Source organism: Chiroxiphia lanceolata, chromosome 3 (genome assembly GCF_009829145.1).
Source record: "Chiroxiphia lanceolata isolate bChiLan1 chromosome 3, bChiLan1.pri, whole genome shotgun sequence".
NCBI classification, from domain to species: Eukaryota; Metazoa; Chordata; class Aves; order Passeriformes; family Pipridae; genus Chiroxiphia; species Chiroxiphia lanceolata.
Genome location: NC_045639.1, coordinates 24,565,742 through 24,591,691, shown reverse-complemented (window position 1 = coordinate 24,591,691; position 25,950 = coordinate 24,565,742). Strand labels below are relative to the sequence as shown.

Here is a 25,950-nt window from a genome sequence, read left to right as displayed (position 1 = left end):
GGAAAAATGAAAAATAAAAATAAAAATACCCCACCAACCGTATTTCCAGTACATAGCTGCTTTTGCAGGTCCCCAAAAACATTGCTTTAAAGCAAACTGAAATGTCTCTCCAATCTGCCAGCCCGCATTGTCATGAGAAACCCTTTCTGCATATTGCCATCCACTATTGCAATTTCACTTTATGAGTTCAATTTGCATATGAGTTATTGCTATCAATTCCTGTCCAAGCAATAGGAATGTTCCTCTAAAGGTTTAACCTTTGACAAGCCTCCTCATTATTTCTGAGTCTAGAAAAAGGACATGAACTCTGTCTCTCTACAGACAGACATCAGATGTACTTTCTGGTAGACGGCCACTTTTTTCAGGCACAAGCTCATACTTCAGTGAAATGATTAGCCTGAGATATTTTACTGGTGCTATTGTGTGGCACAACTTGTCCACCACACCCAGAGCCTGAGGGATGATTCTCCCGTTACACACATTTTGATACCCTGGAAGATTTTATAGGTTTACAGGCACCAGCTGTGAGCCAATCTATCCTGCTGGCAGCCATGAGTATCAGACTGCTTTATGCTTTCCTTTTCTTCACTGTCCAGGTAATCTTGGTTTGGGAACTTTTTGTGAATGTTAACAGCATCAATCATGCATCAACAGCAGAGGCATGTGGCAACAAGAGCACAGAGCTTGCCAAAAGCAAAGAATTCCCACCAAAGAAATTCTTCTTACAAAGCCATCTATTAAAAAAGAAAAGAAAGAGAGAGAGGAAAAAAAATCCCACAAACACACTCCCACACTCTGATCCCCACAAACCCCATAGCTGCTGGGGATCTGATCTCTAACCAAGCCATTACACATTTCTAATCCTCAACACTTGCCTTCAGACCTGGGTAATTTCTCCTTTGTGTAGTTATTCTTAGCTGTGTGCAGAGCTGGAGAAGTACTATCATAGCCTTTTTTTTTTTTTTAAGAGACTCTCTCTATTTAGAATAACTTGCATTGAGAAGTCACACACGACCACTCCCAGTCTGCTTTTCTCTATGAAATACAGACAAGTGCTAATCCTGTGGCAATTCCTACTAGAAGTATTTTCCTTATTCAGTATCTCCACTTCGTGCTTTACTAGGAGGCACTGCAGTGGTTAAAAAATCTTACCCTTTATCTTATTTTCTACAGTTCACAAATCCCTGTATGAAGAGTAGCTTGCTTCTGAGAGAGGGTTAGACACATAAAATCATAGGTAGCAACCTCCTGACTGACAGCCCATGAGTTAGAAATAAAAATCTACCCGTGCCCAGATGAATTTTTCACTGAAGACTGGACTAAGTTCAAAATAAGCTCGAGGCACAAATGTAGGAAAAAAAAGAAAAACTAAGATTTAAAGGATAATCCAAAACTTTATCTTCAGCTACTGTTTCAATCTATCAAACTAAAATAAAGAAGCAAGAAAATTAAGAACAGAATTAGATCACCAGATGTGCAATGCAGACTAACTAGACAAAGCATGACGAGATCGCTTTTTGTACTAAGTTGAGCCATCAACTTCAGAATAAGAAAAACAGAGAAAAGTTACAAGGATTTGTCCCTTTTAGCCTGATTCACAGACTGTTCACAACACCCTATTTTTAGCCTATGAAAAATCTCTCTTCAAAGACACTGGTGAGGTGGCAACAAAAAAAACCTGAAAGGTTTTAGAAAACTCATTTCAGCAAAAAGTAGGAAAGACTCCCTCAAACTGGGTTAGTTATTGCCTGACACTCAGACTAAAACTCCTTTGTTTGATGGAAAGATTCAAGATGGCTTTTTACGGTACTATGATAAGTTCAGTTTGTTTTGAAAGTATTTATCTCACTGTGTTGCCATACTTGAAATTAAACACATCTCTCTCAATGAAATCATAAATCTATATACATATCTATGCTCTTTAGTAACTATTTATGTCCGTATGTATTTAAGAGCTGTTGTAGAGAAAAACACTTCTGTGACTGAAAGCCTCAGTATTTTTTTTAAAGAAAACCAAGAAAACCTACCTATAATATTTAACACAAAACCGCAGTTACTGTATTGCAGAAATCCAGACTCTTGATAGGATCACGAACACCAAAACGAATTTTGGAGGAATACAGTTGCCTTTGCAGCAATCATGACTTGACTAGTAGAGCCTGTTATATACGTGTATAATACTTCAAAGGAAGCTTAACAATTACTTCCTTGAGTATTATTTTTGTATGGCCAATTCAGATCTTCTACTAATCCTACTCATTCAAGAAAATAATACAGTGATCCATGTTAAAACACTTCAGAGTTTTTTTAGCTATCGAACGAACTTAAAATACAAAAATCAAATGTAGAACCTAAGGTATTGCAAAAAGCTATGTATGAACTTGTTTTAATCTCAAGCTTATTCTTCAAGACTAATTTTAGACTCTTAAAAAATTCCAGTGACTGTATGTGAGCATTTTTTTGTGGTGTCTTTATAACATCTATATACAGCTGATTTCATGATTAACAGTGAAGTTAATGTGTTTTCTGGTGGTATTAGGTAACTGAACACAATGGGGACACATCCACCACAAATTAAATACAGTGCCAATTAGTCATAACTCATAAGTTCAATGTATTAATCATACATGTACATATCTGTCCTGGTCCCCATCTCTTTCTTCACAGTTACAAGCTGTTGTTGCTCATTTGTAGAGATTTATACGACCCACGTGAAGACATTTAGATATTCCACCCTCTGTCTGCACTGCTTCTTTTCAAATAATTAGTTTATTTTTCACTGCACAAATTGACCTAGACAACTTGGTATGGTCCCAAGATCCCCCGAAAGGAGATGGTCCCAAGGCATTTTGCAGAACACAGCATGTTGGTCCTGCCTGTACACAAAGTTTGCTGGGTATTAGACAGCTCCAAGGTCAAAGGTTTTTAGCATGTTTGTGCACATCCCAGATCCTCTGCATTTAAACAGGAAGAATAAGGTACAATGGTGCATTTTGACCACAGTTTTTCACTTGAATATTTTCTTTTCGTCATAATGGACAGTGGACAGCAGAGTGATTTAGGTCACAATACTTGCCAGAGCTCTATTTACAAAGAATTAAAAAAGGAAGCCTCAATCTGATGGACCAGATATGTAAATCAGATAGATAAAAGCTGCATTTATAAGCAGGGGATGACAACAATCTACCATTTAGCAAGCAAGAGAGAATGGCAGAATTCAGAGCTCAAGTCAATTAAGCCTCATGAACTTCCTTCCATCTGCAGAGAGACTGTAAAACACTTAATTAAGGAATTTGATATCTCTGCCACATCTAAAAAATTCAAACTTTCAGCATTTTCAGCTTTTGCATTTTCAGTCTGTATAATGCAGTCGCCCAAACACAGGTTATGTTGTATCAGTTCAGTGTTATTATACTGGCACTGGTGTAAAAGGTGTATTTCAAGGCTGAAACACATGGATGGATCCCAGAGATGTCTGTGCTGCATGGTTTGATGGCACTACATGAAATTACATATTTAATTTGTGGTGGATGTGTCCCCATCGTGTTCAGTTACCTAGTATCACCAGAAAACACATTAACTTCACTGTTAATCATGAAATCAGCTCTATATAGATGGGATAAAGACACCACAGAAGAAACCACTTCTAGGTGTGAATTATTTGAAATATGACCTAACCTTTTCTTTAATTAGAGACCTGATATATATCACAAATATACATAGCTGTAATTTTCTTTGAATACACAACTTTAAGTTAGACTGAGTCCAAAACTTGATTCAAATAAATAGTTCTCAGAAAAGAAAATTAAATGTCCAAAGGAAGAAAAAAAAAAGTAACAATTAGTGCAAATGGCACCCAGTTTCTCTACTCTTTAACAATCCTACATATTTCAAAGTTGCAACGTAAAAGTTACTAGTGACTAACCAAAAGAGAGATTGCTGAGTGGCTACGTGGCCATTTCTTACACGAGACCTACTGGTGGCTAAATAGCTATATTCAGAAAGCCTTCTTATTTGGTGGCAATGTGTTTTGATTTTTGTTTTCTTTTTAATTTAGGGGCAGGGGGAAATGCAGCCTCTAATATGCCCTTTCAGTTGAGTAACTTCTAGGTGAAGTCAAAGCTGAGACTAAAAACTGTCCAGAAGCCCCAGAACCCACAATGGCAGGCTGAAGACTGCAGCTGTAAAGCATTGCACCATTTACATTGAAACAGGAACTTTTTAGCAAGAAATTAGGAAAATTTTCAGGGGCATCAAGAACATAAAAATCTTAGCAAAGAGTAAAATTAGCAAGCATATTTCAGATATCTATTAGCCATATACATTTAAGCCACTAAAAAAAATCTAACCCTCCAGCTCAAAATATATCTGCTTTTCCAAATGAGACAGAATTGGGAAAAAAGAAGCGACCAATGGAGAACATTCTAACATGATTAACACTCCGACTTCAGAAAGAGTTTACCAAATATGGGCTTACCTTTACTTGGTGCTGATTTTCTCACAGAAGCTACATGGTCTTCAGAGATAGCAAGACGCCTTAGCACATCAGCCAGCGCTGCTTTTAGCACAGTGATTTCATCTTCTTGTTGCTGCACTCTCAGCTCCAGGGCTGAAAGACGGTCCTGGACATCGGACGTGCTCGCAGCCGAGATGCTGTCATCTGCAGAGCAGAAAGAGGCATTTAACTGGTTTGTTCTGAACTAAAAGCCACAGAAAGGAGCATCAACAGCACGAGTACGTCTGTCCCATCTTTTGAAATACTGAAGACACTCAAACAAACATGTTCAGGCAAATGAGGAATGGATATTATGTCAAACATCAAATTAATGCTTCAAGACAGAAATGTTACTAATCTTTATCTAAGACAGAAGGCTTAAGGAGTGTGGCCCTATTACAATCACAAGAGGCAAAGTGCTTTCTGTTAAAATAGCGTAGAAAGGAAAACACGCTTACCAGTGGAAGGAAGACTGAAGTCAAGCTTTTTTAAACAGCCAACTGAATAAACTAAAAAAGTATAAAACTCTGGTAAAAGTTTTGCAATATATTCCTTGGAACTGTTTACGAATTTTAACTATGATTCTTAATATTAAAGCCAGTTGTAAAGTTAAAAAAAAAAAAAAACAGCTCCACAGTTGAACATACAAGTATTGCTAGCCATGAGCTAACTGCATCAAGTGGCAACCCCAATTTAAATGGTCTAGATCAGAGTTCCTAATATCAATTCCTTCTTTAACTTTTTCACATCACCACCCTGTATGTGTCGAAAAACATACAACCTTATAACATTTGGCTTGAAGCAAACAGAAAATAAATACACTACAAAAACATTCCAAAAAACTGTTTGGCCACACAGAGATAGATTAGCACTGAAGGTCTAATCCAGCAAAATCTATTCTTCAGTGGTAAAAAGGAAATTACAGCTTCTGATTACTCTTTGCCTTCGACAGTTCTTTGCATTATTTCTGCCAAGACAAAATAACACGTAACAGATTTTTGTATTTGGCTGTTTAATAAATCAACAACCACTAAAAAAAAATCCACAAAAGAATATGTTGCTCAATCACAAGGTACCGAATTCCTTATCCATGCTGTTTAAGGCTTACTAAAAAGTCACTAAGGAAATTCTAATAGTTTTACCAAATTTACCTGTATTATACAAATAGACAGTTTAAGTTCATATTCTATGAAGTAAATACAAACAGCAAATTTACACGTGAGGGTAAACAGCGAAAAGGTATCATTACAGTGATTATATAGAATCTAAACTGTAGTTCACTTATCTTATGAAGACATATGAAGGAAAAAAACTTAATATAAACCACAATCCTAAAACTCTTTTTCCCTAAAAAACATCTTAATCTTAGAAATACTTGCATAAGGGCACTTTTAAAATACCTGAACGCTAAAGAAACACTGAGCCAAATTCCTCCAATGGATTAAATATGAAAGAGATTATGGAGTTCAATGCCAACTTCCATTCAGTTAAAACATGATACTCACTACTGACAGACCAAGAATCAAACCAACCAAAATAAAGAACCACAATAATACTTTCACAACACAATTTTTTAAGAGTTAGTAAAAAAACCCTAATGTTAGGAGTGAAACGTATTCACAACTATTATTAAACTGAAAGGAACAGTCAAGGTTACAGTTGTTAAACAGCTCCTACAAGATGAACAGTTCTGCATATTGATTTAATTCACTATTTGGTTACACCAAATGCAAAAATCACTTCATGGTTAATACTATATTCATTCAGGCTGATAAAAAGAACTGCAGGGGAATTAATAAGGGGTATAATCAGACAGAGATCCAGAGACAACAGATCAGAACAGCTCTGAACAAAATGCCTTTAATACCACCATCCTACCTGTACCTCCTATGTTCAGAAAATTTATTTTAATGGCTCTCCATCCCAGCATATCCAATGCTCTCTCAGTAGTACTTTACAAATCCAGACCTGTGACAGCTACCCCAGGTTAGGAAAGATTCTGTAAAATTCTTGTACTAAACCTCATTTTCAAAACATAAAACCCCATCTGTTTTAAGAAGCTAGCAGAAGTTCCTACAAGCACACATACCTATGCAGCACATAAGGAACCAAGATAAATGTACGTTAATCCATGAAGAAAAGCCTTTACTTTAGCAAAGTAAATGGACTTCAAAAAGTACCATATAATTCATACTTCTACTATCCTTAAAGTGTTCGTCTTTAAATACATGCAGTGGACCAGTCAGAATGAACACCGCAGAAAACAATTATTTTCAAAATATTATAAAGTTTATAATTCATCTTAGACTGGGTAGCAGTCCAAACAGAAGAGAGAAGTTTGATATTTCCTTAAAAAAGGGGGAGGAAAAAAACCCCACACTTTTGTTTTGTTTTTTTCTTTTTTGTCTGCCAAAGCCTTCAATTAATAAACTATTAAAAAGTCTTAAAATGGATAAATTATGGATAAATTCCCAGGCTGCAAACATACAGCAGATCACCATAAAACATTTGTAAAAGGAATAAGTAGCTATGTCAAATCATCATTTTAGAAGCCAAATATTACTGTGTTCCCTGTGTGGAGTCCAAATAATAGTAATTACCAAACCAGGAAAGGTTCCACTGTTGAGTGGTCTTTCTGATGTGCACAGATGCAAGTGCTCTGCACATCTCTGTATATCTTTTTTTCCCCACCAAGCACTAACATTGACTAGACTGTTTCTGTTGAACCCCAATACCCCAAAAATGGGATACATTACCTGGCTGCTGCAGCTCCCAATGCCATAGTTATATCACTAATTAGAAACTTCAAAGAACAGGAGTGCAAATCTTTCTGCCCTATAAGGGTGAGCTGCAAATGCTCTGACCTCCTCAACATATCAAATGAGATGGCAGCAGAGTTGACCGGTGCTCCCCTCTGTGAGCTGAGCTGTGGAGGTTTAAGCCTTGACACAACACTGAGAGGCAGAAGGACTCTCAAACTCAACTACAAACCAACAGCTTGTCAAAGGTCATAGCTACGTATATGGGGCATGAGTAGAAAACAAAGTAGGTTAAGCCATTTAGCTGATTCAAAGCCAGGCAAGGTAATGGGCCACGTGTGTACCGCAGAAAAAAAGGGGTTTCAAACCACCAGCAGCTGCTCTGCATTGCAGAGAGGGCACATGAGGAACAGCAACTGAAAGAAGCTGGAGAGCAAGATTATCACTGGGAAATCAAGAATATTTTGGTTGATCAAAGAATACAGTAGCACACTGGGAAGACATTTTATTGTTCTTTATCATTCTACAGATGCGGCATCTGTTTCAAGTGATGACAATCATGTATTACCCTGGCAACTATTAGACAATTAAAATGAATGATTCCCAACCCAAAAACCTCACTCATTACAGCAAATATTCAACTGAACTCCAACATGCCCTTCTTGGCAGTGTCTTGAAAAGTAATTCAACAGGGATTAGCTTAAAAGAAGATGCCTTGAAAGTAAATACAACTGCAAGCTGTGAGATCATTCTGACAGTTCTGCACAATACACAGTTATACCTTTTCTTCTCATAAGTTTTCAAAATCTCTTACGGATTTCTTCTTTCATTAAAAATACATTTTATAATCTAAAGAACTACTTCAAAAGAAGTTTAAACAAAAAACTTCCTTCAAGGGCATGCCCTTCCCCTTTCAGAGCAGAGAGGAAACAGCTCTTATGCAAGAACAAAGTCAGTCACTTGTGAAGCAAAAGTCCATTTACTCCCTTCCTCTTCTCCCACTCCTAAACGTCTGCCCTTTCCCTCGTGCTGACAAAGACATCTATCCAAGTCTTCCATGGGCCACTTTTTTTTACTAAATCAGAGGGAGATTTATTTATTTAAAAAGGGAAACCTGTTAAGCAAATATAGCAAAAACATTTTAAGTGCAGTTAACTACTGATTCATTCTAAAAAGACCAAAGAGCATCATTTTTGATGTGGGTCACATTTCCCAAGCTGTTGATGACCTATGCCTTCAAGAGAGCCACTGGGAACAAGATCCATTGCAAAGATCCATCTACAGTGTTCGCTGATAGTAGTAGTGAGGAGATGTCCATGCAGATGTGAATTTAAGGTATTTGTCTTAAAAAGTGGTCAAATGTAAGAGTAGTGGTAGTCAAACGACAGCAAAAACATGCTAGGTCTCACCATACAGTACTGTAAATTTCAAAATAAGATGTTTCACTATTTTTCATAGTTCATCAGTTTGATTTTTAATTTTTGCCAGGAAAACATCAATTCTTCCCCTGCTTTTGGAATATGAAGGGATAAATATGCTGTCTCCAGTACTCGTGAGACATGAGGATGAATCTAAAAATTAGGGCTCATTTTTCAGTCAATGGAACAGCCTTAAAAAGACACGTTACTCTGTGTGGGACTCCCCACAGTCACAGGCACCAAACCAATCCCAGTAGATTGAACAAGGCAGCAGCTCAAACAGCCCCTTAGCCTTTGGCCAGGAACTTCAAGAGGGGTATCCAGTACATAGTGATGGTACTTTACCAACCTCCCAAGCCATGTATCACTCCTCTTCCCACATGTCCCAGTCACGTGAACACAGCTGAGAAAAATCACGAGTTGAAATGGCTACATTTGGAAAAAAATTATCTTACTACTGAACCATCTATTCTAGGCCTCCTCAACGATTCCAGAGCATCCACTATCACTTCTCTGAGTCAATTCCTCCCAGCCTCCACCAAACATAAGTAAGGGCTTCATTTTAAACAGAAGCAGCATTTCAGAAAAACAAATTCTACAAACTCCAGCACATGGAAATTTAAACCACAGGGTGGAAAATTCTACGTTTCATCCAATAAAGCCACAGAAACCACAAGTAATTTTAAACCCCTGTCTGTTAAGGCACCCACAAAGTTTTCTGAGAGTGGCAAGAGTCTTTTATTAGAGAATAGCAACAGAAATTACTTGGACCAGCATAAAGATCCGGCTGACAATTTCAGGGAATAACTGGCCCGAAAGAATGCTTTCTCACCAGTACTATGATCAGTTCACATCCGCAGGAAACACTGTATTTGTACAACTTGCAATTTCTGTTCTGAAGAGCAGTGAATAATTTTACTGCAGATGAGGCTTATATTTCCAGAGAAATAACTGACAAACTTGTTTTTTCTACCATGCTACCAGAAAAAAAACTCTCTGCAGTTTTTTGCAATTCACTTGTGTTAGGACTAGATTATAAAGGGTGGAAAGATCAAGAATTGTGTTCCATATCTGTAATTCATAATTCTCAAAAAATCCCCAAACCAACAGAATTAGACTCCATGCTTTTGCCCACAGTATCTTCTTCACCTCCTCCAAGTGCCAGCACACAAATTATCTCAGTTTTGTAAAGGATGTGAGTCATGAAAAGAACACAAAAATGGGAATTAGAACACATAACACAAACATGGAAGATTAAAAGAGCTCCCTCTGACCCAAACAGTACTGTATTAAGTTCTAATTTGCCCCTAAAACAAGACTACGTGGCATGGCAATGGAGTGGGAAGTTCTCCCCAAGTTCTTACTTCCTGCAAATGCAAGACTCTGGTCTTTAACTCTCTCAGTTATCCCATACATTTTTTGCTTCCTTTGCTAGTTTTTCATTCTTTTTCTTTAATTTCCCAATTTTTCTATACTGAATTAAAACTAATATGCTGCTCAACCTTAAATTTCTCTCTTCCAAAGACATTTCTGCAGGTTTTTGGGAAGGACGTGTGTTGTCACACACCACACATTTGCTCAGGGTTGATGCTGAATGAGGACCATCATTTAGACCAAACTGTCTTTCTTGTATATCTCATGAGATTTTTTTAACAATTCATAGATCCATCTTATTTTAGTCCCCTACAAATAGTTAATATAAAAACAATATATTACTCTACACTAGCCTTTCACGAACCATTTTGATAAAAAGTCAAGGAGCAAGCAGTAAGTTTATTTACACAGATCCTACTGCAGAATCAGATCATAAAACGGGAGTGCAATGTCTAGTGGATAGTGCCTTAAACATCAAAAGTCATCACTTCAATTGCTCATCTGCATTTTTAAACAGAAACTGTGTAAAAGACCGCTTATTATTCACTTTAAAATATAGCTGGGCAATCCACCATGTTGTGATGGATACAGAACTTGGCCATGAACAAACCCAAACAACATCCCCTACCCAAAAAATAGAACCTAACCATAGAAAACCCCACCAACCTTCACTCAAGTCTGAAACGTCTAAAAATCTCAGTCAAAGCTCTGAAAGGAATGTAATTTATGCTGTTAAGAATTTATCCATTCCTTGAATAAATGTAAACTGGCCCACCTGTAAAAGATCATACACATCCGTATATATCTGTATAATCATACACTCGAAATCTCACTTAAAAAAAAAAAGGGACCATAAACTAAAAATTTAAATCATTATAGCAATGCATTAAATTTCAAAAGAACAACAAAAGATATAACTACATTGGACAAACCTTCTTAGGACTTCTCAATTCAGCATGATATATATTCATTTTACAACTGTAGTGATTTGTCTGTAGATGATCCATGGGATGATTTTGCTGAAACCCATGAATGTTCTGCAATGCAATAGTTGCTACTGAGCTTTGATATTTGTGGATTGCTTTATGGTAATTCAAAGCAAGTTCAGGTCTGTGAACCTACTGCTGCACCATTACATTATAAAGAACATGACCCATGTTTCAAGCAATCTCATTTGAAAGGGCTGTTTGGACATGTAAGATGATTATGCCTAATAATTAGTACTCTATTTGTGTATGCTAAACAGATTTGTGCACTTAGGCCTTCATATCTTTTTTTGTCCTGACATGAAAAAGCAAAGGAAGGAAAAAGATTAAGAGATGATACAAAAATATCCTGGAAAAAAAAACCTTTGTAAAAACCACAAGTTACAGCAGATAAAAAAAATATTTTTTCTAACAAGCTTTTGTATCTGCTGCTGTAAACACTAAGTTTTAACACGGATAATCCAGAAATATATAAGCGTGAGATTCACAGGGTACAACTCCAGCCATGCTCTATTTGACCAACATGAGTGTTCTGCTTCCCTAAGTTTCCAGTAACTGTATTACCTACTGAGCATAAAAGTTTTATACTTTTATACTTGCTGATACTAGTTTTGATAGGCAGACTGGGAAAACAAAACAAACACAGACACTTCTCATATTTGACATTGGTATCCATATAATTACTTGAACAGGCAGGTAATTATGCAGGCTCTCTCATGTATCCTTCCCCAACTGCATACTTCATATCAGCTCCACCTCCATTGAGGTGCATCTCAAGAGTAAGACCATTCACAGGTTTTTCTCCACCCATTACTTCAGCCTCGTGGTTTTCAAGTACTTTTCTTCCCCTTACATTGCTTAGCTCTCAGTGTTCCTGATATTGTTTTAAAGCTTATGACTCTTCAACACTTGGCCTTCAATCAGCAGGACAAGCCCTTTTCCTTCCAAAATAGTGTTTCTGCTACAGATGAGTGACCTCTACACTCCATAGAGAGAATTTGTGGTGGCTATGGGTACCTGCTTGGGATCCCCCCCATATTACTCATTCAGCAGCACTCCAACTCACCCAAGCTCTTTTCAGTATCTTATGCCATCCTATTTTCACGTCACAGTAAGAGAGAGGGGTAGGGAGCACCTTTTCAAACACAAAAACTTTGAAATTCACGTAGCAACCAAAGAGCTGCAATGAACTGTTCTACTATAAGTTACACGCACATTAACAAAAACAATTTAGCCCACATATGTCAGTATTTCTTCACCAAAATATTTCATATTGTGCTAGAAGTGTTAGAACATTTCCATGATAAAATGCTGATTTAAAAGTTAAAAACTAAAAAAGCACGAAACAATGCAAGTTAAAAATTTCAGTGCCTGCAGTTTTTTCCCCCATCCTCCCTAATGCCCAAACTGATCTAACTAAAATTTTCTAAGAAAACAACTTTTCCTATGCTGAAGTAGGACCAGATCTCTGAGGTCTTCCTCTTCACCAAGGGCTCAGCCACTACTTGCCTCCCTACGCCACGAGCGGACAGCACCCAAGCCACCCCATTAAGAAGCTCAGCAGGTTCCAGCTTTGCAGGACAGAGGCAAAGCCAGCCACTGTCTGGGGCTCCAGGGTAACCACTGCAGGACAGCAAGAGTAGGAAAACATCTCTCCCACCTGAGGAAGAACCTGCGTGTTGTGCCCAAACACCAGACATCAGTGGGGAAAAGTGCTAAGCTCTCACAGGTACTCCCACCAGAAGCAATCAGGCCTTTGACATGGACAGTGCTGTCCTACCTATACACTTTGACAGTCAAGCCTTCCAAGTTTCAAATCAGGCAATTACTTAATTAGAAAATTAGGTAATTAACAGATGCTTTTGACCTTAATCTCTTTAACTTCACTCTTCATCTGTTAAATGCAAACATTGTCCCACACCACATAAAGGTTAATTAACACTTGTGGGCTACCAACACACTATCCCTAAGTGCTGCAGCAAAATCAATGCTTAAATTCATGCATTTCTTTGAAAAGCACGACTAAAAGTCTTGCCATAAAAATAACAGAAAGACATGCAAAGAAAATGAAGGCAACTCAAAGCACCGAGAAGCTGCTTTTTAGGCAGAATCAGCTTTTCAGAGTTCTGAATTGCGGAAAGACTATGAGCAAGTAATTAAAGGTTGCATCTTAATATCTATATGATCGAGAAGATTAAATACAGTCTTGAAGAAAAACTTCAATTCTGACTTCTATGCTCACTATGACTTCCCACTCAGAACACTCTTCTTAATCATATGTCAATAGTGCATAAATCTACAAAAAGACGGCAGCATTAATTGTCGCTGATCTGCTCAACCCAACAATGAATGATAGTAACCGTATTCAGGCTCAGATAAAAGTACTGCTATGCAAAACATCACAAAGTCCAGAAAAAGCATAGAGTTCACCGAGAAGCGTGGGATCATCTGAAACACTGATTTTCCTGGAGTATTCAGCAAACTTATTTACACAGACAGGTACCACCAGTTACGTGGCAGGCAAGGAAGGTGTGAAGGTTTGTAAATTGAGGAGCAGGGGGTAGAGGGAAGAAGGGGAGGAAAAGAAAAAAAAAAAAAAAAAGAAAAAAAAAAAGAGCACTCAGATTCTTCATCTCTCTCTGCACCTCTCCCTCCCCCTGGGGCCACTTATTTTTTAATTGCTCTAGTAATAGTGATGGTGCTAACTCCTGTTCAGAGAAGTGTCCGTATATTTAGAGAATTTTTTTTCTTTTTTCAGAATTTAAGCCCAAATTCATACAGGTTACCTCTGATTTTTCAAATTCTATTTCCAAAGCATATTTCCAAAAGATATTTTTTTCCAGTAACATGCAAATAAAATCCAAGTTTTTGAAACATTCAGTCTTTAGACTGCAACAACACAGGAAAAGTCCAACATTCCCCATCACTGCAGTGCATCTCCTCTGCTGCAAAATATTTGAGTTCAGTAGTACCAACATACTTTTAATCTGAAACTTATGGAAAACTTCCAACATCTTAAATATTTATTGCTTATTTGGGCATCAAACTTATCTGAGTTTTTGTTTATGGTATGCTTTTAACAAGTACATTTTTGCCCCGGAGGAAAGATGTTTCTACTCTTTAAGATTGCTATATTCTCATCAGTTCTAGAGTATAACATCACAACAAAATAGAAAAGCACTGAAATCATTAAGTGAGATAACATCAGGAAAAACAACATACCCTCTTCTTTTATAGATACATTTTATTTTGTACCATGCAATGTTTAATTGCAAAATTTTACTGATCTCATATCCTGACATGCAAACAAGTAATCTCTAGTTTCTGTTATCTAGCAATAAAGTTAGACATTATCTCTGAAAATAAAAGTGTTGGAATATTTCTGAAATTTTTTGTACTGGTTGCTTCATTGTGCTGCTCATTTCCTTCCCCCAGGACTCATAAATATCTAATTTGTAACATCAAAAATACCACTTTACAAACTAAGTTTATTTGATCTTATTCTGTGCTATTCTAAGCCAATCTATCATAAATGCCACCATGCAAAACTCCACCAAGTCAAGAAAAACAGAATCCTGGCCCATAGTACTCATTTCCTTTCCCAAAGAAATATGCAACTCCCTCTCACAAAACACTCATCTACCCTGCAGGGGAAGCCTTCCCTTTCAGCTCTGCTGGAAAAAGCAGATTCTTGTGGGTTTCTGTGCTCAGCTTAAATCACAGCAAGAGGGAGGCACCAGGGCAGGTTAATTTGATGGCTCTTATCCACCAAGTCACAGGACACAGTGATTTCAGATCAAAGTAAAATCTGTTTCGAAATAGACTTAACTCATTGCTTTATCTTAGTTTTCTGGTATTTCAGGTATAGGAATTCCTTCCACTTATTCAGGGTCCTATGTGGCCACTGCTTTATTTCCTTTCAATACCAGAGCCCATTTTGTAAAATGCCAACTTTCAGCTTCCTCTCTGACAAGCTAAAGTGACCTTGAAAAGTTATTGTCCTTCTTTGCACTTTCTTATCCAAAAGCTAAAGATTACAATACACTCTTGTAAAAAATAACCTCTATTAAGAGACAAGCCTTCTGCTGGGAGTATGCATTCCAATGATAAGTTTTCTCTTGTGACCATCCACAGCGGATGCTGTGGTGCTGCTGCAGTGGGGCCAGGATGGCTGGTTGTGCTTGCATGCCTGGCATGCTCGGTCTGTTCCAGTGGGCAGCCATCTCCTGCAGAAGACACCCCTTATCCTAGGTCTGTGACAAAAATATTATCCGTGCTGCTGCAGGGGATACCGTCTTGCAGTTGTTCAACCTCTCCTGTGTCTTGTAGGCAAGAACAGACATAAGGTTTGGTTTTGATATTTTTAAAAAAGTCCATTGTTTCTTGGGAGTGTGAGACTAAAGCTCTCTAATCACAAGCTTGATCCAACTCAACACTTCCAACAGTAGCAATCACAATCTCGCTTTTGTTTACCTCCACCAAAATGTCTCCCCAAATTCTGTAACTGCTTGCGGCTTTGGTACTAGAAGAACACCTCTACAACAGCTAATGGTTACTCCAGGGGGAACCAAATCCACAGCAGTTTTGGCTTTTTTTGTGTAGAAAAGAACTAAACTATCTCCGTAAAGACTAGTCATACTACAGATGCAGCTAAGCTCTCCACTTAGTTTCAAGGATAAAGCACAAGCTGCATGACTCCCACACAGCCAACCTGTAAGGTGGTATCTGCAGCTACTCATCTCACATTAGTCACAATCTCCATTTCAATTACTACAGAAGAGCAACTATTGAGAAATAAAGGGAATATTTGCGCACTGTGTGTCATAGAAAACACAGGCCAGAGAGCGAGCAGAAGTATCTATGCTGGTATAAGTCAAGAGCCACCCTCAAAAAGGGGAACTGAGCATAAATACAATTAAACAACTGACTGGTTCTTTAGTTAAGCTCCCTTTTTTTATTATGTTAGCAATTAAACAGCCTTGGTGAAGTAACAGCTGTAAACAAGGTGTGGGTGGAAAGCATTGTTCACACCTTTCCTGCTGCTGTGACTGCTGCTGCCTGACAGGAGACCATCTAGACGTTCATCCAGCTGTCCTGTAACACACTGCTTCTGAATAGCTGTCAAAATGTTTAATATTATTATTCCTTATTTTATAAACACAGGTAGCCTTTTAAACATTCAGACTATAGATCTATCATAAGTGTTGCCGCACTTTTCTTAGCAAGGGAACTATCAACAATAATTTTCGACAAATATTCTACGTTGATAAATCATACGAAACCATCATGAATATATGTATGGAATTTGCTTACATGCAAAACATACCTTTTTGCAGGGATATTTTTTCCCATTCTTCACAAGGGATCCTGTAGGAAAACACACTTCTGTGTGCAAAGTTTGCCAAATTTTGTAAACTCAAAAGGGAGTCTATCAAAGTTTTGTCTATCAAAGTTGCTTAAAAACATCACATTTGGTACCATAAACAGATTACTTCTCTGATCTTTCTACAGATGGGAGTCTCTGAAGTGTTAAAGAGCCTCAGGTTTTTCTTCCCACTATTTGTTACAGAGCAACAGTTTTTAGATAAAGGAGATACCCCTACAAACAGTAAGAGAGGCATGACTGATCGTGGATATGTCTAGTATTAGAAATACTACAAGTACTACAAATACTTGATAGGGAAACAAGAACTGAATCTGATTAGGACTAAGTAACAGCAGTGCTGCAAACTATAAGTTGCATTTTTTTTCCCACTCTTTCCTTCTTCCCCGAAACTAAGGCATTAATTAATCAAGAACTGATAACAGTCCAAGCCTCCTCAGAAAGAGAAATCTTTATGTGCTAAAGTACGTAAGTTCAAAAAAAGCAGAAATGTTTTGCTGCAGAAGTACACGAGCACCAATGCAACCAGACAGGCTCTACACTGTCACTCAACCTGCCACTGCCACATCAGCGGTCACTTCCTTGAAGACCTATCTCAGAGCTCTTCTCTGGCTATCATGGGTACCACTTTCAGCTTTTTATAAGAGATCAGGAACAGCAATGCTAGGTAAAGCCTGCCTGCAACCCACAGAAATAAAGTTTATAGTTTTTTATTAATACACTTCAAACTCAAAGTGAAAAATATACTGGAAAAAGCTATATATTGTAGGTCTCCAGTGTTTGCAATTCAGTTCTATTCTCTTTTTTATGTCCAGGAGATTTCTATTTGTTTGATAACTGTGGGGGGAACAATCTAAAGCCAAAAAAATAATAGTTACTTTGAAAGCAGCTATTATCTTAAATCACTGAATTATCCAGTTTATTCCTCTAATGCTTATGTTTTAGAATTGATTAATTCCACATACACTTACTAAGCATTAGCTATGCTAATTCAGCTCTTTATACATATAAAAGAACCATCCAGGAGCATACTATTTCTGTATAATACTGCCAGTCAAAATAACAGAATCTTTCATGCATGAAAAAAATCCTCCCACCACAGCAGAATACATCAGTAAGAACATTATTTTATACATTTTCAGCATTTTCTACCCTTCCTCACAATCTTATTTTACTATTTGTATTTTTAGCATTAGGAAAAAGAATTAAAATTGAGCCAGCATGACCATGTTCTTTGGGCTGCAGCTGGGGGTAGGGCCCCACAAACTACCAGGGAGTGAGCCCGAGAGAGTGAACAACATCACATCTTCCATGTAGTAACTATTCAAGCACACACTCTTACTCAAGACTAAATGCCAGGTTGTTTAACCTACTAATCCACATTTAGTAACCTACTGTGTCCAACATGCTTTTGGTTCCACCTCCACTTAGCCCTCTGCAGCTCATGTGCAAGCCCACACTCTACTAGGTGTGGCCATTCTTTGCAACTTGGAAAGTTGCATACGAGGAAGTCCTCGCACGAGAGCGCTACACAACATGTAGCCTGTACATCTCCGAGATGTACCTCAAAAAATACCTCATTGCTCAAGACACCATGACATTTATTTACCAAATAGGTAAAATCATGCAGAACCTGAAGGACCAAACTCCATCAGCTGGAGGGAATGTTTCCTTTGATGCATTTCACCAGATATGAGACATCTGACTAGGGGTATTCCTCATGGTTTTAAATGCTCCTGAAGAGCTTCAAGGGCAAATCTCAACAAATTAATGCATTTTTAGAACATACAAAGAACAAAAAAGGTGCTGGGGAGAGAAGAGCAAAAGCAGACGTCACCTAAATTCTCACCACGCAGTAAAAAACTGTGATTAATGACTGTAACATCTGGTTATTCCTTCTCCACCCCTGCTCACAGAGCAGATCTGCACATCCAGGCAGTTTTTCTGTATTTCTTCTCGCAAGTTCTGCTCTCCATGCTGCTCTGGCTCAATGCAGAAAGAGCAGGTTGAAGAAGCTGAATATGCTGCAAGGAGGAAGTTTCCAATGACACCACTTTCCTGATGAATTTACTTATCTGTGTGAAGCAGGGGTGTGATGCAGGGGTGTGATACAGGGTTCATAAAGATACTTTCTTAATCAGGACATTACTCAAAATTTGAGAGCAAAGACTCGGGCTGAGAAAGTGTGTGCAGTCTGAACTTTCTATCTGACCTTTATGACATGTTTGCTGCGTCAGCTCCACCTTTGACATTTCAACCAATTTCGATACTTCAGCAAACTTAAAGTGTGGCTTGCAATTATGTTCTGCAATTGCAAAGAAAAACACAACCCTTAACCTGCACAAGTCACTATCATCTCCTCAACCCCCTTTTGATGACTAATACATATGCTAGAACCGTTAGGGAGTGAGACCAGAGACCTGAAAAGGCAAAGTAGAAGAAACATTAACCAAAAATGTAATTATAGTTTCAAAAGGTAACTATCAAGTTAAAGAAATGAGACTTCCATCAAGACAAGAATTAACCTTCTAAACAGTGTGATAATGAAAACTCCTATGGATCTTTACACTATATGCAATTTTATGTTGTATACACACAGCACTGCTGTTACAGTGTAATACTGCAATATTTAGTTAGACGCTACCGAGCAATACACTGTTATTTACCAAGGCAATACAAATATACTGAAAGACTTGTAATGAAACGTGTACATTTACAAAACATTTACGTAAGTTTACAGTCGCAACGTGCAGAGTCAAACACTGTTTGACCTCACAGAGAGCCTCCCATGCCACTGCACCAGCCTGTACTGTGCACGGCTGGTCACAACAGCCATGTCCCTTCTCCAAGTTCACTGGAAAGGGGGTGGTAATGATGAGGAAACAGCACTTCGACAATAAGTTTAATGCGATGAAGCCTTTTTACACAGCCCATCTAGTTTACAGCTCGCTTCATTAGCATAGGCTCAGCTAACTTACAAAGCAAGTAAATTCTGCTTAGTCCAACTGTGCTTATAACCCTTCAGCAAAAAGATTCTTTTAACTCAGTTTAAATTACTAGAAGGTGGTAAGTAAAACTATACTAACCTGATAAGGAAGTAGAACTTAAAACCAATATACACTATTCTGCAAATTCCAGTAGATAAGAGGCAACAATGGTACTTTCAGAACTACAATGAGATGGGATTTCAACTCTAGACTATCAGAAAAAACAGTGCTTAGGGAGAATGTAATCCCCTGAAATAGGCCTGATACTTGGTTTATTTAACTGGTCCCCATCCAGTACCTATCCATTTTAGGTAAAATATCAAGCTGAAGTAGGACTTCTATGTCACATTTGTCTATTTTTGCCTACATAACAGGCACTTGTAAGAAAAAGCCCTTGTAATACCCAAATCATCACAGCAAAGTTCCTTATGTCAGATACTAATCCAAATAAAGTACCTGTGCGTGAGCATCCAGACAGGGAAGCACAGCACCAGGACAGCAGCACATGCAGGCCACTGTCACTCCCTGCCAATGAGGTAGGTGGCAAAGCCACAGCCAGCTGAGGTGCCCTCTAGAGAACAGTGACAGACCCTGGGTAAGAGTGGGTGGCAAAGCCGCTGCTGGCTGAGGTGCCCTCCACAGCACAGTGACAGCCCCTGGGTGAGAGGCACCAAGCCCAAGAAGGACTCAGTGTCACCCCTGGAGAAACCCTGCAGAGCCACCACCATAACCTCACCTTATCAACCCTGTCTCCAGCAACTGGTGAATCCACACTGCGAAAAACCCTAAGCAAACTCTACTAGTATTAACATTAAATATAAATGAATCGAAACCAAAAGCCTGAAAGTAATCAGTTTACAAATATGGGGATACTGGAGTTTGTTTCATTTTTTTTCCTGTTTATAAATACCATTTTCAATGCCAAGTGTCCACTGGAGGCAAATATTTAAATCAAGAAGTATGACAACTGAAGTTTTTTGTAGGTAAATATTTCCACTTGTCAAACTCAAATTCTAACTTGATCTGTATCATCTAAGATAAATTCTAACCCATATCTAATTTGATAGCTATGCTCTTCCTGAAGGAACATTGCCTTGTCTTAGCTTTAGCTATAATAGGATAATTAGAAAAATTAGAAAAAAAAGAATTCACCCCTACTGAACATCAGAAAAGCTTTTTTAAAGTTTGATTAAGCTGCTTATCAGTGCCGGTATCCCAGAGGTTAAAAGGGAGTGCTAGTCTTACTCCTGAATTACGATTAATTTTTAGCTATGGTAAGAAATGAGAAACTGAAGGTATGTATAATAGACACCTGTGACAAAACAATCAAATTAAAGGTCAAGGTAGACAGTTTCCTATAGAAAAGCACATCATTATAGGATATATACTTATAAAAAAAAAGTGTCCCCCAAAAACCTCACCTGAAATAACCTACGGTTAGTACAAAGCCTTAAGCTCCTTTAAATAAAGCAAGAATAAGCACGTATGGCCCAACAAGAAAAAAAAAAAAATTCCTTCTACAGCTGAATCGTCAGGCTTTTTCATACTTGTTACCTCTGCAAAGTTGCTAAAGCCCTCAAGGCCAGGAGCTCTCAAGGATGAGTTAGAAATTTCGTACAAACAAAGCACTGTGTAATTCTCCCCACACACCAGTTCCTTAGCACTCTAAGTTTATGTGCAAACCAACACACAGTCCTCAAAAAACTTTATATAAAGATACATTAGGTCTAACTGTATAAGTAGGAATCAAGTTTTAAACCAACAAAGCACATCGCCCTGCTAATAATACCCAAAGCCACGGTTTCTGTTAATCATAAATGCCATCTTAGCTCTTACTCAGCACAATCTTTCACCAAGATTTTAGGTAAAATAATTTTTTAAGACGTAGAAAAAAACTGAAGTAGAACATATGCATTGAAAAAAATGTATTTCTTGCACCTTATTTTGCTGCATTTCTATACAAATCTCAAAAGGTAAGGTCCATCATGTTACACTCACTTCAGAATTTCAAGATACGTCTCAAGCTGAAGTTTGAGAACACTGCTACGTTTTTTACAGATGATCACAGAAATTCTTGCTAAAGAGCCATTAAAGTCATGGAAATGTTGGTAACATAAACCTCTACATCAGTAACAAAGCTTAAAATTGTAGCCGTAAAAATTGCTGTTCTTTTGAATTTTGCTCTGAAGACAAACAGCTAAACATTAACCTTTCTTTTCTACTGTAAAAATCCTTGCAAGACTGTAAAAACAAATCATACGAAGCACTTGTAATGTTAACATTACCAATTTACTCTCCTCTCTTTCTTAAGAGTTGCAATATCTTGAATTCTAAACCGAATAGTTTGAATTCTGAAGCAGATAAGTACAGCGCATTGCTCACTGCAAGAAAGTACACCAGAGCAAGGTCATTCCTTTCTTCCCCAACATACCCATCGAAATCTGTGCATTAAATATTTGCCCTTATTTTTTAAGACACACTTTCCTGTTGACCATCATATTTTAGGCCAGAAGTGAAAGGTTTTACATGTGAGATGCTGCATTCGCACCAAAACTGCACGGCACGAATCAGCAAACAAAGAAGGGCTGCTCGTGATGTCCGCTCTATTCGGAAAAATACACTTCTCCACAACATACAAGAGAAACACGTTTTATCTCTGATGCGATTTGTCGGTGATGATCATTTGGTTCTTTTAAGACCATATATTTTTGGTTGCTACAGTCAGAAGGCTGCAATTAATGACCCCACTACACACTGAAGAGGCTGGGTTTGACAGTAGCTGTTTATAAAGAAATGAAATAGGCATTGAAATATTTCATTTTACTATGATACAGTAAAATGAGTGAGAAACCCTTAGTTCTGAAGGGGAAATGCATGCTTCAGAGCCAGAAAGCCCCGCACAGGAGGCGCACGGCTGGAGCCCGCAGCAGGCGCGGGTCTGATCTACCTACGCTGAGCGAGCCTTTACTGCCGCCTGCCTGAGGCCCGCGCAGCCCACGCGTCCCAGCGGGGCTTCCCATGACTTTTCCTTTGGAGAGCGTCAAACAGAGAGGTCCAAACGAAGGGCTGGACGCGCAAGAGCCGCCCTTTCCCAAAGGCTGCGAAGGGTCCTTCGCACGAAAGGGTCCTTCCCCCTCTGACAGCCCCGGGGCCGCCGGGCCCCACGCTGCTCCGCGCCAGCAGCCTTCTGTCCAGGGAGCACTAACTTCGTCATTATCTTCCTCTCGTTTCCTCCGTTATCCACACACATCATAATTTTTTTTTTGGCTACCTTTTTTTTTTTTTTTATTATTATTTTTTTTTATTTATTTTTTATTTTCTCGAGGTTCGGATGCCGCCCGGCAGCAAGCCGCTCAGCAGGCCAACCTTGCCGGCTTGCTGGCCGGGGAACGCGGGAGCTGCCCTCGCCACCACACAGGGAAGTATCTACCCGGTACGGACAGGTTTCCCTTCCTCCCCCTCCCGGGATGGGAAAGCGCTGGAGATCGCTCCGAAAGAGCCCTCGCAGGCGTTGCGGGGGCGGGCCCCCCCCCGGCGCGGGGGCAGCGCGGTACTTTACCCGTGCAGAATGGCGGCGAGCGCCGAGGGGTCGCACCCTGCGCCCAGGCAGAGCAAGGCTTCCTCCATCCCTCTCGCCGACGCCGAGCCGGCCCCGCCGCCCTCCGGCCGAGGCTCAGCCCGAGCACGCCGCGCCCCGGCCCCGCCGGCGGATGCCGAGCGGACGGTGCCGGCCCCCGAGCCCCGCTGGCGGCTGCCGGTCCCCGCCGCCTCTCCCCGCTGCCCCGGCAGCGAGCGCGGGAGGCCGGCGGGGGCGGGCCGGGGCCGAGGCCCCGGGGAGGGGCCGGCCCGCAGGCGGCGACCACGCGCTCGCTGCGGCACCGGCCGGGAGCCGCGGGCCCCGGTGCCTTCCTCCGGAAGGGAAGCGGCGCTCGCCGAGCTGCTCCCGAGCAGGAAACTGGCGACTGCTCGCACACAGGCAGGCTCCTGCACCCTTGCCGTAGGAAACCACAGCAATCGGCAACAGACCCCCCCCTGCTGCCCGGTCCCACCGCGCCGCACGGTGCTCACGGCCGGTGGCAAACCCGTGACATTAACCATAAAAAGCCAACAGCGATCAGTCTGCCCTCGGTCTGGGCATAAAGAACTACCACAAATGACTAATGAATACGATTTTTATACTGGGTCTCTTCAGATAAACCATTATAGTTCCAAAGCATGTCTGTCTATCTCTCAGAAACACCCCACATCTATCGTCAGTCACAGAGCAACGTGACACGAGAGGTTCACACGGGGAGGGGGGAGAGAGGAAGGGGGTGGTGTTGTTTGCTCTCGATTATATTGGAATATTTTTCACATGACATCTTTCGGAGACGAAAGAGCAATGACATCACTGGCAATATACTCAAATCCATTATATGAAAACTAAGCAAAATATCATGGCTTAAAAGCAGCAGCTTTGCAAAGTTATCGTTCTGTTCAGCAGAAGGGAACTCGTATTACAAACGCATTACAATCTATTTAATGTGATCATGATTTTGTCTGTCTTGCAAGACGAAGCACAGCCAGATGAGAACTAATGAATGCAACATGTGTTCATTCTTTTGGTAGCCGTGCCTGGAAGCCAATTGCAGAAACGACTACACCAAGATAAATGTCAAAACAAAACTATTTGTGAATATGTACTGCATGTATTTGCCTCTTCTATCATACTTGAAATAGTTTATTATTTTCAAGCTTTGCAAGCCTATTAAGTAAGTCTGGATTAAAGTTTTAATTTCCAGACAACAGTGGGATAGTAAAAAAAAAAAAAAAAAAAAAACCACAGGGGAAGTCCATGTCTCCATTCAAAAAATGAGGGCAGCAGTTTTTTTCCACCATTACAAAACAGTTGTTGAGAATGGTTCATAGGTTCATAACAACATATAATTTAGACAGCACACAGTGGGGGTTGTGTGTTTTCCCCAAAATTATCAATCTACATAACTATAGTAGTAACTTCTTTTCAGGCAGCTCCTGACAGACTGGAGGAAATCGACCTCTGCAGTGATCTAAAAAAAGAGAAGGCAGTCAGCTGAACACAGCTCTGCAGCATGAAGCCAGCCAGACAACTACTGTGATTAATATCAGGAAAGGACTGGGAAACTGAATAGTGGAAAATGATAAACGGTAAAAGGCAAGGGCACACAATTAAGGAAGGGCCCTAATGAAGACATGGGCCTCAACACACAGCTGTGGCACTGGGATTGACCAAGAACCTCATCTTTCCAACTTGTCCCAACCACTATGTTGCAACCACGTCATTAAACAATTTTAATTGCAAGGATGAAACACTGAGCCTTATCTTGGGTGGGTTGGGCAGACAGAACAATTTAACGCACACTTCGGTATCCTTTCAAACTCAACATCCTTCCCAATACAACTATGAAGCCTCGGAAAAAATTGTAGGCAAAAATGCTCCATGAGGCCAAACAGATATTTTATGTGCTGGTAAAACCAGCACTGAGCAGAAAGAGGCTCGATTTGCAATCTTAAGTGGCCATTACTGCTCTGAAACAATGACACATTACGTACAACTGGCAAGAAACATCCAATGTAGTTCACACCAAAACATTTTTCTTGAACATATCAATTTTAAGTAAGTTAAACACTCTGTATTTAAAAAGTCAGGATCTTCTATTGTAAAGTAGGTATGAAACAGTGTTATTTCTGGGTATCTATGACCCTAATTTTTAGTTTTAAAACTAAAGGATTTCCTCAGCAGCAGAAAAGAAGTTTCATTACAGTGGTATTTAAACAGAGATTAATTCCTACTGAATCAAGAGCATACAGAGTGAGGTAGAAGAAACCAAAGCAAATGTTAGAGCACTACCATAATAATCCTCTGAACTCTAACTTTGAAATAAGATTTCAGAAGGCACAGTTTCTCCCTGAAAATAGCAGAAGCTGTGTCAACCCACCCATCACCTGTTCCCTGCTGGGCTGAGGACTTTGATCAAAATTCCTTGCTTGCCTTTAAATTCCTCATTAAAAACATAACTCCTCATTAGGATTTTACACTCCTCTATCTCTGCACCATACCTGTCCTTCTAAGCAATCTGACAGTCTTCAACATCCATCTACCTCTAAACTTTGCAAGCTTAAACACCATCTCAGGCCCTGTTCCCTGCTGTTACTTAACATGGGTGGTGGAGGATGAGGAGGTGCTCTTCTTAAGAATTTCAGACAGGCAAAAATGATGAAAAAAATACTTAAAATATGGCACAGACCAAAATAAAACACATACACAATAGTAAAAAAACTTCTCAGATTATAGCAGTGCAAAGTAAGTGGTTACACCACGCAAAAACCTAACATTTTAATTTAACACAAGCAAGCATGTTAAAGATCAGGAACAGAGCTCCACACACTGCATATAAATACAGATTCATTCATTGTTTGTTTACCCCCCAATATATGATATTTAGGAACACTACACATGTGGTAAATACAGTGGATGTCTCAAAGACTGCAGCAGCACCAGCCAGATTCTGAATCTACAAAAAAGAATA

At 39.4% G+C, this 25,950-nt stretch overlaps 1 protein-coding gene across 4 annotated transcripts in view; it reads right to left on the bottom strand.

The window, feature by feature from the left end:
- EML4 (EMAP like 4) overlaps nt 1-25,950 on the bottom strand; it is a 150,186-nt gene that overhangs the window by 66,358 nt on the left and 57,878 nt on the right. For all 4 annotated transcript variants that reach the window (XM_032682657.1, XM_032682655.1, XM_032682656.1 and 1 more), the window contains exon 2: nt 4,478-4,660. In XM_032682657.1, the coding sequence (XP_032538548.1) occupies nt 4,478-4,660 (183 nt within the window). The remainder of the gene's footprint in view (nt 1-4,477; nt 4,661-25,950) is intronic.